The 12,989-nt window shown below is 39.1% G+C and overlaps 1 protein-coding gene across 2 annotated transcripts in view; it reads right to left on the reverse strand.

Moving 5' to 3' along the window:
- CERS6 (ceramide synthase 6) overlaps positions 1–12,989 on the reverse strand; it is a 120,992-nt gene that overhangs the window by 57,646 nt on the left and 50,357 nt on the right. For both annotated transcript variants that reach the window (XM_082763391.1, XM_082763390.1), the window contains exon 4: positions 4,667–4,724. In XM_082763391.1, the coding sequence (XP_082619517.1) occupies positions 4,667–4,724 (58 nt within the window). The remainder of the gene's footprint in view (positions 1–4,666; positions 4,725–12,989) is intronic.

The following is a 12,989-nucleotide window of genomic DNA, read 5'->3' on the forward strand; positions in this document are numbered from 1 at the left end:
GATAAGATTTATGATGTTTTTTATGACTGAACACTGTGCATCAAGAATGTTTCTGCCACTGGAAAATGACCGGACCTAAGAGAACAGCTCAACAGAGACAGTTTTCAATGATTATGAAGTTTCAGAATTCCAAGAATGTACTCAGCAATTGACCAATGTGACCAAAGAACTGATGTCTCATATCATCAGAGTTGTCGAGAAGTCCTCTATATGACTACGTCTTATTAAACTTGGGCACATCTTCCTCCAAAAAAAGCTATATAAGCTTGTCAGCTCTACAAAGCCACCAAAGACCTAGTGGCACTTTTTGCAAGAATGGTGGTTTGGCACAGTATCCTGGTGAGATCTTCCTTTGGTAGCTTGATGGGACACAACGGAACTGAAATCCACCCTTTTGCTGACACTGCTGAGGCAGTAATATTGCTTTATGCAGCAAACAGGGAAGGTGACAGTAAAAGACAAAGTAGCAATGATTCATGTGCTGTGGGCATAATGAGAAATGTGTTTTCAGAAAGAATCCAAAAGGTGAAATTCATCTCTAGGCAAGGGGCCAGCACAAAGCAAAGGACCTCAAAACTAGCTCAGAGTGGTGCTTAAGTAATTGACAGGCTCCGTGCCAGTCTTGTAAGTAAAGGTGAATTTCTACCTCCAACCATGGGAGAGCCAATTGTAAACAGAAGAGAACCAACAGGTCAGCAACAGCATGTGCAGCAAAGCAAAGGAGTGGCAGGTTGCAAGAAGACTAGATCAGGTCAGAAGGGAAGGATCATAGTACAGAGGTCAGAGTATTTTGTTGCCTGGCAATTCAAGAGCCAACAGAGAAACTGTAAGAGAGACAATGCACTGGCATTTGTGTTCTAAGGATAGCCTTTTGTACAGATGAGCTGGTTCACATTTCAAAACCTCTAAGAGACCTTAGATCCCCTTATGTCACCAGATGTCTTTGTACAGGTTATCACATGTTTTTTGCTTCACCAGCGGAGACCAGTGGCTTTATTATTGAGAATTAATAAACCAACAGATGAAAGAGCTACAGAAAGAGAACACGTAGCAATGCAACCATGCTGCTAAAGCTGGCATTAGGAGAAAGCACTTGCCTGGAAAACCCTGCGTAACAGTCTTCAGAAAGAAAGTGGTGTTACTTCCCATGGCAGAAAGGCACATCTTGCACAGTGCAGTCTACTGCAGAGCTTAATGGTGCAAATACAACTGCCCCAAAGATCCACAAGTCAACGATTACCATATTTAAGTGGTAGATAGCCTTGCCCCACACCTAAGACACAGACAAGTTGCTGCTAGTGTATCTAGAGATCAAGAGAGCAATGGAGTCACAGCATCCCTGCAATTCCGTGACAACTTCCCAGCCCCTGTATAAATCAAGTCATTGTAGAGTTTGACGGTGAGTTGCACCAACTCACTGAACATCATCTTTAAACAGGATTCTGTACTCCCAAGCAATATATTCTTCACATGAAAAAAAAAATAAATTGTAATACAGTATTACTGAGAGCAAGACCTTGAAAACCAGTGTGGCAAATTGGCTTGGTTAGAAAGGAATAACCAAAGCAAAAAATACAGAAGGTAGGTACACTGTTGAACATGAACAAGGGAGTACCCCATGAAAGCAAGTCTCAAGCCCAGCCAATAAGAAACACTTCCCACTTGAGATGGCAAAAATCTTCTCAAATCTGGGATCTTAACTATCCAGAAATGGACAAATGAACCCATCTTGAATGATTCTGTTATTTAAAAATCACCAAAATGCGGTTTCCCTTCTAAAAATACTTTCTTATATCCATTTAAGCATTTGACATGCGTACTCATGACATAAAATCTCTTATCCAGCTGTCCAAAATGTCCATCACTTAAGCATTAGTTTAGGTTTTAAAGTCAAAATTAGTATTTCAAATGTGTTGCTATACTGGTGGCATATTCCATTCCTCAAAACAGGAGTGTTAGCAATAATTACTCTTCCTCCTACTCTCTCAGTTAGTGAGTGTGTTGCTCTGATGGGATTATGCTTTTTCTCTAGCTTCCTAAAGAAGCAAGTAAGTGTTTCATCGCAATTGTTCCCTTAACAAAGACAAGATACACACGCACACAAAGAAAAAAAAAACAACAAAAAAACACAAAGGATTATCCAACTTAGTAATGAAAGCTTTCAAAGAAGCTCTCCTCCAGATTCCAGGGTCAGGATTTTATTCCTTTCAAACTCAGATTTCCCTCCTAAGTGGGCTCAGTAAACTATCCAGTGTTTGATGAACAGTAAAAATACTGTATTTTCTTTTAGTTACACAATGTTACTGGGGAGATGATGCAATTACAAATATAAATACAGTCATAATTTTGCTAATTTACCTGCATTCCCATGTGGAAGACTTGAGCATATGAAGTAGAACACTGGAATAATGACTATAGCGTAAAATGATGCAATTAATTTACAATACTGTGTAAAAACAAATAATTAAATGTATACACAGTTACATAGTGAACAAGTTTACTGTAAAAATTAAAACATGTTGAAAGTTAAAATTATAGCAAAATCACAAAACCAATCTTTGTTAAGACTAGTTTGTTTAAATACTGGTATATCTCATTCCAACAGCCATGCTGTGCTGGCAATCCCTCCTCAAACTGAGTGATATTCTGAACAGGGAGGACAACATCCACACTGTGGATGTGGATGACAATTGTCATCTCAGCCTTTAGACCCAGCTCACAATGCTCGTAATGAAGCATGCATTTTCTGTATTCTTTTCAGTCTTTAGAAATACTGGTATTCAGAGTTTTTCCAAGGACAGACACTTTCTTTGTACTGTGTAAGGAAGTTTCTGAATTGTTATCGTAAGACTTTAGTTTAGCTAGCAGGTTCAAAAAGTATTTTCTTTGTTTGTCTACTTCGAAGCTGAGAAATATCAAAATAGTAATTTTATCCATTCTCACCTCCAAAGGTACAGGAAAAGAACAAACCAAAAGAGGTTGCCAGAAGAAAATCAGTAATTCTGAAACCATAAGGGACACAAGATCGTTCTCCCAAAAGAAATTAAGCACTCCAATACTTTCAAGAGAGATCCAGTCTGTGGCCACCAAAAAAATATAAATCAATCACTGAAACATCTTTTAGTTTTAAATTAAAACTTTTCTTACACAATCTACCATTTCTCACATTTCAACACATTTGCAATATATTTAAAATAAGATAAAGCTCTATGAGGCTGAAAAGCAAAACAAGACTAAGGTTGCTTTACCTAAAGGATTCCCTACTTGCCAATTATATTATTCTGAAGAGTATGAAACTTTAATCTCATTGATTTAAAACAAACCACACTGTTGCCCAAAATTCTAGTGTGAGCTTGAGCTGAAAAACATTACTCCATGTATTACTATGTATTTGCCAACAAGCTAGAAATATCATATGCAATACAGGCACAGGGAAAAGAAAAATATATTTTTCTTATTCCACTGCAACTCTTCTTGTCAAAAACACGTAGAATAACTTGACTTTGAGTAGTGACGTCTTCCGCATTGAGCAAAACATCCTAACAAGTCAGAAACCAACCACAGAGCATGGAGCGTTCAGCACAGTGGCAACATTCACTTAACGGCTTATCATTAAAACTGTTTTCCTATTTCATGCCATGCTCACAGGAAAAATCACAGAGCATGTTAATGGATGAAGTACACACAGAACAGGAGCATTCAAGGAGAGAGGGAGAGGTTGTGCATTATGTCTGGTTCTGCTCTATTTGGAGAATAGGTGCACACTCTGCATCTTGGGCTGACCACTGGTAAGGGGCTGACAACAGCTGATGTCTCCTCCCTGCACAGGGCATCATCAGCCCTGCTGGCATTGAGTTGACCCACCTGGAACAGCCTCAGGAATTACAACTGTAAAAATGATGGTTCTCTACACCCTGCACTCTCCATACTTTTGCATTACAAAACATCAGAAACATTTAGGACACACTCTCTTATGTTAATTTTTGTCCAAAATGAATAGATGAAATTACATTAATACACTGAGACGACACATTCCCCTAAATTACATCTCTCAGAATTACAAAAATATCACTTGATTTGCACAAAAGCTCTGAGAACTAGCAACATTGCAAAAATAGTTTGAACCACAAACCCATATAACTGCCCAGGATGAAGTTAACAGACCTATGCCAGGGCATTTAGAGGCTGTCAATACCCTTCTCTATTTTAAATCACCAAAAACACAGCATCGATAGGAAACTCCATGGAAACTTCTTTCCACAGCGTACCAGACAAAGAATGAGCAAAACCACAGCATTTTTAAAATCACTAATAGATTGTTATTAAAAAGCATCTTCTACCAGAGGCATTTAAATAAGGATGGTGCAGAAATTGACCTGAATACTTTGGTAAACTTTTCTGCCATTTTAATGCCTATAACGAAAATAATAAAGTGAACTAGACGTGTTGGTATACCCATGTGTTGTTTTTTTTTGTTCCATTAAATATTGATGAGCACTTATATTCCTTATAAGTGCCAATGGCAACTCATTTTATGAATGCAAATTAAATTTTAATTTTGTTCTTGATGAATGTAAGTTTTATGCCTGTGTTCTACATTATACCTATACAAGACTTGAAACAAATCCATAATGTGTTATGAAAGCATAATAATGCAAGTGCCTACCTTTTTCAGGAACCGTACTCCATAGGTAAATATATAAAGGTAAAATGTAAATCTCCACCTGCAAAAGGTACAACAGATTAACTCTAGGATACCAGGTTTACACACTTCATAGCTCAACACATTTCTTATAGTACTGCCAACACAACATAACCCATGTCACGTTAAGAGAATCTGAAGCAAGATTTTGGTCTGGTTTTCTAAGGCTTTTGTTATCAAGCATTGTGTTCATCTGCTGCCTTTTCCCCCACTTCCCACATGTCTGTTGCAAAGAAATTCACTTGTTATTAGGTACTGGAAAGTCCACCAAGCTTACGAAAAACCAAAAGAATTAAGGATAGTCATCACCACTTCTAAGTGGGAAAAACTTCAATCCCTTTACTAAGTGGAGAATTCAAATATGAAGGAGATTCTTAAGAAACCATGTTTCACTAATTATACCCTGATAACACTTTCTTTTGAAAATTGCACTCCAATTCAGGGAAGCACTTCTGCATGTGATTTCAATGTATTGAAATAAGCAGTAATTCAGTACTTGTTTAAATTACACATCTGCGCCATGCTTCCCAGCTCCCTGCTTACTCTGTCATGTTTCAGAGGTTCTTATGGTTATACCTGCTTACCTGGGGTTTCATTTTGATGCTGTCTTACATGGGAAGGCAGTGTTAAAATTAAGCCGTTTGTGTAGAAAGAAGTTAGATTTTCACTTTAAAAATGTAACACGTAGGATTGCTGTCACTTCTGATACTTAGGAGTTATTGAGCAATCAGAAAAAAGAAAGACACTTACTGCAATGCTTCTAAAGGACCTGACTTCATTATTAGGACAACCATAACAAGAAATTTTATTAAGCTTTCAACGGGTAACATTAAGAGTGCTGAACACCAAATATGGTCTTCAGTAATGAAAAGAATCACCCACAGATAGCCAGTTTTGCAGAGCAGATTTCAGCACTTCACTCTTAGTTCTAGTAAGTGTATTTGCATCAGACAGACATGCTGGATACAAGTAGATATCCATAACTTATGTCTGCTTCTAAAGAGTTTCCTAACCGCACATTTCCTGGAGAGTTTTATATTCCATATTTTCCCAAGCATACATGAAATAATTTCTGGGCTTCTAGGTGTTCTTTTCAGAGGCTAACTAGAAGCCAAAAGCAAGGTGCCACAGAAAATGAGAGAGAAGCCAGCAGGAGATCAAATCCAACCCTACAAAATGATTGTCTCTAGGTCTTTCTTCCTTTTGCAACAAAAGAAGGCATAGAAAGTATCTTCCTATCTTCTGGACCCACGACTGGCTTAAGAAAAAAGGGTCAATAGAAGCATAACAAAATAAAATCAAAATTTTATGCAGTGCAAATTCTTACACGAATCCCTGTTTTTTCCAAGGGTTGAAGTGACTACACAAACATGCTTGAGATAAACACCAGTGACTTACTATTCATAACATTTACAACAGGATGAGATTTAGCTTCATTAGTGAGGCAATACTGTTGCATGAATCATCTTCAATTACGCATTTTACAGCGCAACTTTCTGTTCACTGGCAAAACTATTAGCTTACAGTTAATTGCCACTGAAGTGTGCACAAAAAAACTATTGGAAGGGTGTCAAAACTGAAAACGCTTCTATGTGTAAGAAGGTCAACCCAAACCTTACTCTTCAGAGCTACTTTTACAAGTATTTAGAAGGAAAGCTGTGTCAGACATAAATAACCTTATGACAAGCTGAGTACAGGACAGTGTAAGAACATCGATGAGATTTAAACTGCTATACCTAAGCTGAACAGAAACTGTGTCTTACCCTGTAACCTCCAGAGCACCGCAGAGATTATTTATTCATTTGGTATTATATAAACACCAATCCCTTCAGTAACACCAGCAACACAGCTCACAGCTTTCATGCTGGCACTTTTGTTAAGATACTGCAAAAAAAGAGTACTTAGGTGGGTGGGGGGTAGGAGAGTAGTTGTGCTGGTAGAAACCTTCAGGCCACGCATGTGGAAGAAACAGCAAGAAAAGCAATATGAAGCAAGGTTTTATTTGGATAGTAGTTTTCTTATTAGGCTACTCCTATGGCTAGTAAACCTGCTGTTTAACTTCAAAGCCATCTACCTCCTCTAGTGAAAGCTTCAAGACTGTCATTGAAAAAAATATACATATTAGAAGGGAAAAACTGTCTATCCTCATCTCACTGTTGAGCACTTTCAGTGTTCTTATTTTACTCATAATTATGAGCAGTTGTTATAGATCCCTCAAAGTTTTTTTTTTTTTCTTTTTCTGTTGTTACATTAAAAATCTCCTCAATATCCCCTTTATTTCACACTTCTCTGAGCAAAATTTGTAACATATTTGAGGACATTTGTAAATTGCTGTTGAGAAATGCGAAGGCATTCTGAAGTATCTGAAATATGGTGCTGGTTAAGATTTACATGGTGGAGCTCAGGGATTTTCCAGCCTGTGTGTTTCTCTGAAAGCCTCCCACTGCAGCATTTGCTGCAGCTGGCACCTCAGTGGAAGGAAGCAGCTCTTTTCTGAAATGTGCAAATTCACAAATACTGATTTTCCAAGCCTAACATTCCACCCTCACCCCAAACTACTGCCACAGCCACAGATCTGTGCCAAAACCATGGACTAACCCACAGGAGAATTCCTGGAGCTTTTAGAAAAAACTCGGAGCCAAAAGCCACCAGATACTAGTTGTACCTGCCAAAGGCCACCAACTTGCTCCAAGCATTCAAGTGCTCCACAGGTGATATACAGATACAGGCATACGATAATAGATGCTGTTAGTATTCTTTAATCTTTTTGCCAACCCTCCCAAACAAGTCTATTTGGGTTGAGCATCAGAAGGCAAAGAAAAGCTCAGGACTGGATGACAGACAAAGCTGGTTGATCTTCTAAATAAATAAATAAATAAGTATAAAGGTAACATGCTCCTTTCTGAGGAACAACATTCACAAAAGCTATTCAATAATCTTCTGAGTTGGTCAAACTGCCATCAGAATTGGTCCCCTGCATCTTACAGTTGCAGTGAAGTGAAGGACTTTTCATTGCTCTGTGTCAGGCAACCAGATACCTTTTCTGTAGGCTTCAGAGGGAAATTCTGCCTGGCTCAATACCCACACAGGAGTCTAAATAGTTTAACACATTATTTTACCAGGACCTGAAGTTGGTATGATGCAGCAATTAACAGTAAAACATCCACTGGCCAAGGTCAAATGGATAACTATGTCCTTGTTTCAGCTGGGACAGAGTTAATTTTCTTCCTAGTGGTTGGTGTGGTGCCATGTTTTGGATTCAGGATGAAAATACTGTCAATAACATGCTGACATTTTAGTTGTCGCAGAGCAGTGCTCACACAGAGCCAAGGACTCGGCTTCTCATGGTGCCCTGCCAGTGAGAGGGCTGGGGGTGCCCCAGGCGCTGGGAGGGAGACAGCCAGGACAGGTGGCCCAGACTGGCCAAAAGGGACGTCCCACACCCCGTAGCATCATGCTGAACAATAAAACGGGGGGGAGTTGGTTGGTGGGGCTGCTGTTGCTCTGGGATGGGATGAGTGTTGGTTGGCTAGAGGTGAGTAATCACATTGTGCACCACCTTGTTTTGTGTATTTCCCCCCCCCCCCTCCCTTTTCTTTCCTATTAAACTATCTGTATCTCAGCCCGCAAGTTTTCTCCCGATGCCCTATCCCATCCCACTGTGGGGGGAGTGAGCAAACAGCTGTGTGGTGCTTAGCTGCCTGTTGGGTTAAACCACAAGAGAGTACAAGAAGGTTTGGGAGAAAATTAATTTTAAGTTATTAAGACATTTCTTATTATACATTGAGTAAGTATATCTGGTCTAACTAGCTAAGTAACTATATTCAACGCTTTAGTAAATGTCGCACATTAACTACTACTTACTGTGCTAACACCAATGGTCTTAGCAACTGGAGATATTTCACTTGTAACTGTCTTTTTAAACCAAAAAAACTAGATCCTTGTTATCTACAAACTAACATATATTGAGACCTATAAAATCTACATTAAATTAAATCAACATTTAAGGCCATTTACAGAGTGAGTGACGTTAATGAAGCATAATAGTCTAAAAACATATACATACAACAAATGGACAGAAATGAGGGATGTTATTTCCATCAGCTTCAGCTATAGAGTCAGAAAAGATAAGAACGGATCTGGAGCTGTTGGCTGCACACTATCAGGAATTTAACTGTAGATATATCACTAATTCTTTGCACAAGGTCACACACAGATCACTCTGCCTCTGAAATACACCATGAATTGAATGACCACATGTTTCTCTGCCTACTTTCCTACCTCAGTGCAGAGAGCCAATAATCTAAAACTATGCCAATATTTTATTGGCATATGAGCGGTCCTCATTCCCCCCAACCTCTCCTTTTGCTCAGTAGCTCAATAGTAAGAACATCTGCCAGACTTGGGAAAACATAGGTTCAGTTTTCTCATGTTACATCTTGCATGCCCCTGATGGGTTGTTAGCCCCTAAACTATCATGTGTAGGACCATCTCTTCTTGTGAAGCTGCTTTATGTAGCAAAAAAAAAAAAAAAAAAAAAAAAAAAAAAAAAAAAAAAAAAAAAAAAATCTATAACTTGGGAGGAAGACAAGAAGAAAGGGACTGGAACTATGTCATGAAGCTGTACAAATCCCTCAAAACTCATACATAGAAGTCCAGGAAATAAAAGATAAATATATCTCATGCAAAGAAGATTTGTCCAAGGTTGAACGGACAAGGTTCAACTCCAAATTCAATTATTTTCCAACAAGTACTCTATCTAAATCTATAATTCGCAGTCTACAGTATATCTATCTTTATCCCTCCGTTTTGGTCTCAGTGCAGTCTACTGATGAAGAGATGATATAGTGGAGGGAAACAGGAGTAGGAATCATGTTCACATGGCAATACATCTGAGTGTCCAAAACACCTTAGCATTTTGGGAATTTAGGCAAAATATTCTGTATGCAAAGCATACTGTAGAAGAAAATTACATCTTTAGTGTGAGATTATCAAGTCTCATTCTCAACTGAATTCACAAAGTGGTAGCTGATTAAGAGAGATCTTTAATTTATCCTAAGTAATAATGCCAACACTCAAGGTTGGAAAATGCCCTTAGCCTAACCACTGTCCAATTAATCACGGACTACAGGGAAGGGAAAATCTCTGGTCAGTAGCATAAACCCTCTGTAGGACCCTTTCTGATAACTCTCTTAGGGTCCTCAGTCATCCACAGCTCAAGCTTTAGCTCTGCAGGCCACTGGGGATGGTTGCTGTTAGGGTCATAGCTATTTCTCTGCAATAGGGAAAGTATCAAACTGTTCTACAGCAGCAACAGCAGAGCCCAGCTGACTAGGAAAAGCAACACAAGGTTTGTATTAAGATATCTTTTGTTCCCCTTCCTCCCCAGCAATATTCTCTGGCCCATTTACACAATACAATGGAGGCCACTAGGTGAAGCACCCCATTCCGGGTGACTGCTGCATCAATTCACATTTAACTGAAAGAAGAGGACAGCTGAAGCTGCTCTGTTTTGTGAGAATTTGCTCTATCCCTCAGATGTGAAACATGCCTCCAGTCAGTTGTGCAGACACACGGATTCTGAATGACCCAAATACACTCAATTTGTATGGCCTGAAAGGCTTCTTAGGTTAATTTAAATCCAGCAAACCCAGATGAATGCATACAAGGACCCAATGTTCTGGAAGACTTGATCTGTCTGCTCAAAATAAGGTTTACAAGGTTCACTTCATCCTGCACTAACATGCCTACAAGACCTCCTGATTGAACCAGGCTTGTGTCTGGTCTGCTTGAGCCCAACATGAGTGAGATCAACTCTACATATGAGCCTTTAGGGTAATCCTTTCAGGTCGGGCTGTACTTATCAGGGCAGTTATGTTTCAAAAATGGATGTGACACACTGCAACAAAGAATCACAGTAAAGCATAGTAAGAATTTTTTTCTTTTCAAATGTAGTCTTAAAACAGATGCTCTAAAGCACCTGGAGAGTACAGCAACAGATCTGACTGTTCTTGTTCAACACGTAAGTGCATTCCTGATCCAAAGTACAGACAGTTTCAAAACCTCTCAACCCTTTTAACTTTGAGCCACTAATAAAATTTTAAAGATGCTTCAGCGTGATACAGAACGCTATGGAGATGGAAAAGTTGAAGAGCATCTGCCAATTAATCTGGTATACCCAATCATGCTCAATTCAGCAAAAACTATTTAAGTGTACATCTAACTAAGCACTTTGCAGACTCTGGGCATACTTCTGAAGAGGTTTCCTTCAACACCCTGCTGAATTGTGCCCTTAAAATTTTGCTCCAAAAAGTGAGATTGAACTTTAGCTAATAAAAATTAATTGTTAGAGCAATGAACTGAAACAACTTACCCCCCCCACCCAATACATCAGGTTCATCTTCCCAATGACCTGCTGTCTAATGGAGTGAGCTCAGCATGGCTGCTCTCCCAGGAAAAAGACCTTACATTGCCAACTGCAGATTAAACAACCCCTCACACCTTCTCCCCCTCCCCCAGATTTGTAGTTGTCACTTACAGAGACACCTTTGCCACTGTTTTGCTGCTGTTAGGGCTGCAGACAGTAACATAAGAATGTCACGCTTCAAACGGTTCACATTAGACAGTGCTAAAACCCCCCTCATATTTAGCAATTATCCATGGGCTCTTCAGATTGGCAGTAGTCAATTCAACTGGCTTTCCAGCTCTGAAAGTCATTTTCATGTGACAATTCAACTGGTACTGTATGTCATTCTACTTTGGGCAACATTTTTTTTTGGCCTTCCTTGATCAAAGCCCTAATGCATACTAGCAATAAAGCACTGGTATCCTGCAGACCCGTTAGGGAATTGTGGTGGATGGTTACTAACACTTCACAGTCTATGTCACTATCTAGAAGCATAATGCAATGAATTGCCACCTTCATTTGAGACATCAGCTTTTCAAAGAATGTAGAAAATCAGAGTCCCAACTTTCTTCCACACAGAAGGCAAAAAACAGCATGTGAAAGAGGCTGATAATCCTCGTGGCACACTGAGCATTCTGCCTGGTACGCATGGGCACATGTTTTCACATGCAAGTTTTCAGAGGTATCTCCTGAAGAACTTCTATTCCTAGTTCCAATCTCAATTTCCTTCATCTACTAAAGTTATTTAAAATAAACTGACAGCTTTATTAAATCCCTTCTGCATGTACTTCAGATCACGACAAACATATACACAAAACCCAACACAAAGCATATCAGAAACACAATTAGAACGTAGGACAACCTCATGGAGTGCTTCCCATCGGTTTAGAAACCAGGCAGAAGCAGAATACTGCTTCCGTTTGTACCTTCCACAAAATCCATACATACCACACAGAGAAAGCTCTGTGACAGCATGTTTGATGGTAATAGACCTGCTGTTCCAATATTCTTCCCCCCAAGATTTCTTTAATGATAATTTGCTGCATTTTTTACAGCCTGACAGATGCAACAAGAATTATATAGTGTTAATTTAAAAATAAATAAAGATCTTCTTCTTGCCCTTCTTGGCATGGTAGTGCTGTTGAGCTGCACTGGAGCAATGAAGCAAAAGGTAAGCTCTATGGTTAAGTTATTTGAGGAAGGAATCTGTTATAGACAGTTCCTTACGATGTGCAAAATAGCAGGTATGATGAATTGAGAAATTTTCATTACTTTCCTCTGCAATTTTATGGCTTAAGATTTGGCTGGCATCTGATTTTCCTCTTGGCTGCAGTTTGAAACAGTTATTTAATATTTAATGTTACAGTGCCACTTGAGACCAACCCTGTCCTAAATCTGTATGCTCAAAGTGTAGCTCTAAAAGTCTTACGAACAAAATTTAGTAGCGCAGGAAAAAAAAAAAAGGAAAGGAAACACAGTGATGCAGTTTTATAAATAATAGAGCACGTTTATATAATTAGACCACAAAAGATGCACAATGCAGTAGGTGTTCTGCTAATTCTTTCTAGGTTATATATCTTCTGTTTTGTGGTTATGTAACTGCCCCTAAGGCATCCAGGAGAGAACAACATGAAATAAAGCTCTGATAAGACCTCAGAGATCTGTTAGCACTGCCAAATCTTGCCCTACTATCATCATGGGAAAGCTCATAGGAAGAACACACAGAAAACAGACATTGCTGCCATGAACTCTCCCCTGTGCTCTGACTGACAGAACTGCTTTCCTCATCAGTGACATTCAGAGCACACAGCTGACAGGAGACTTTGAGAGAAATCAGACCCAAGGTCATTCCATCCTGAACTTCTACTCTCTGTCCTTACT

Source organism: Aythya marila (genome assembly GCF_965140915.1).
Source record: "Aythya marila genome assembly, chromosome: 6".
Lineage (NCBI taxonomy): Eukaryota > Metazoa > Chordata > Aves > Anseriformes > Anatidae > Aythya > Aythya marila.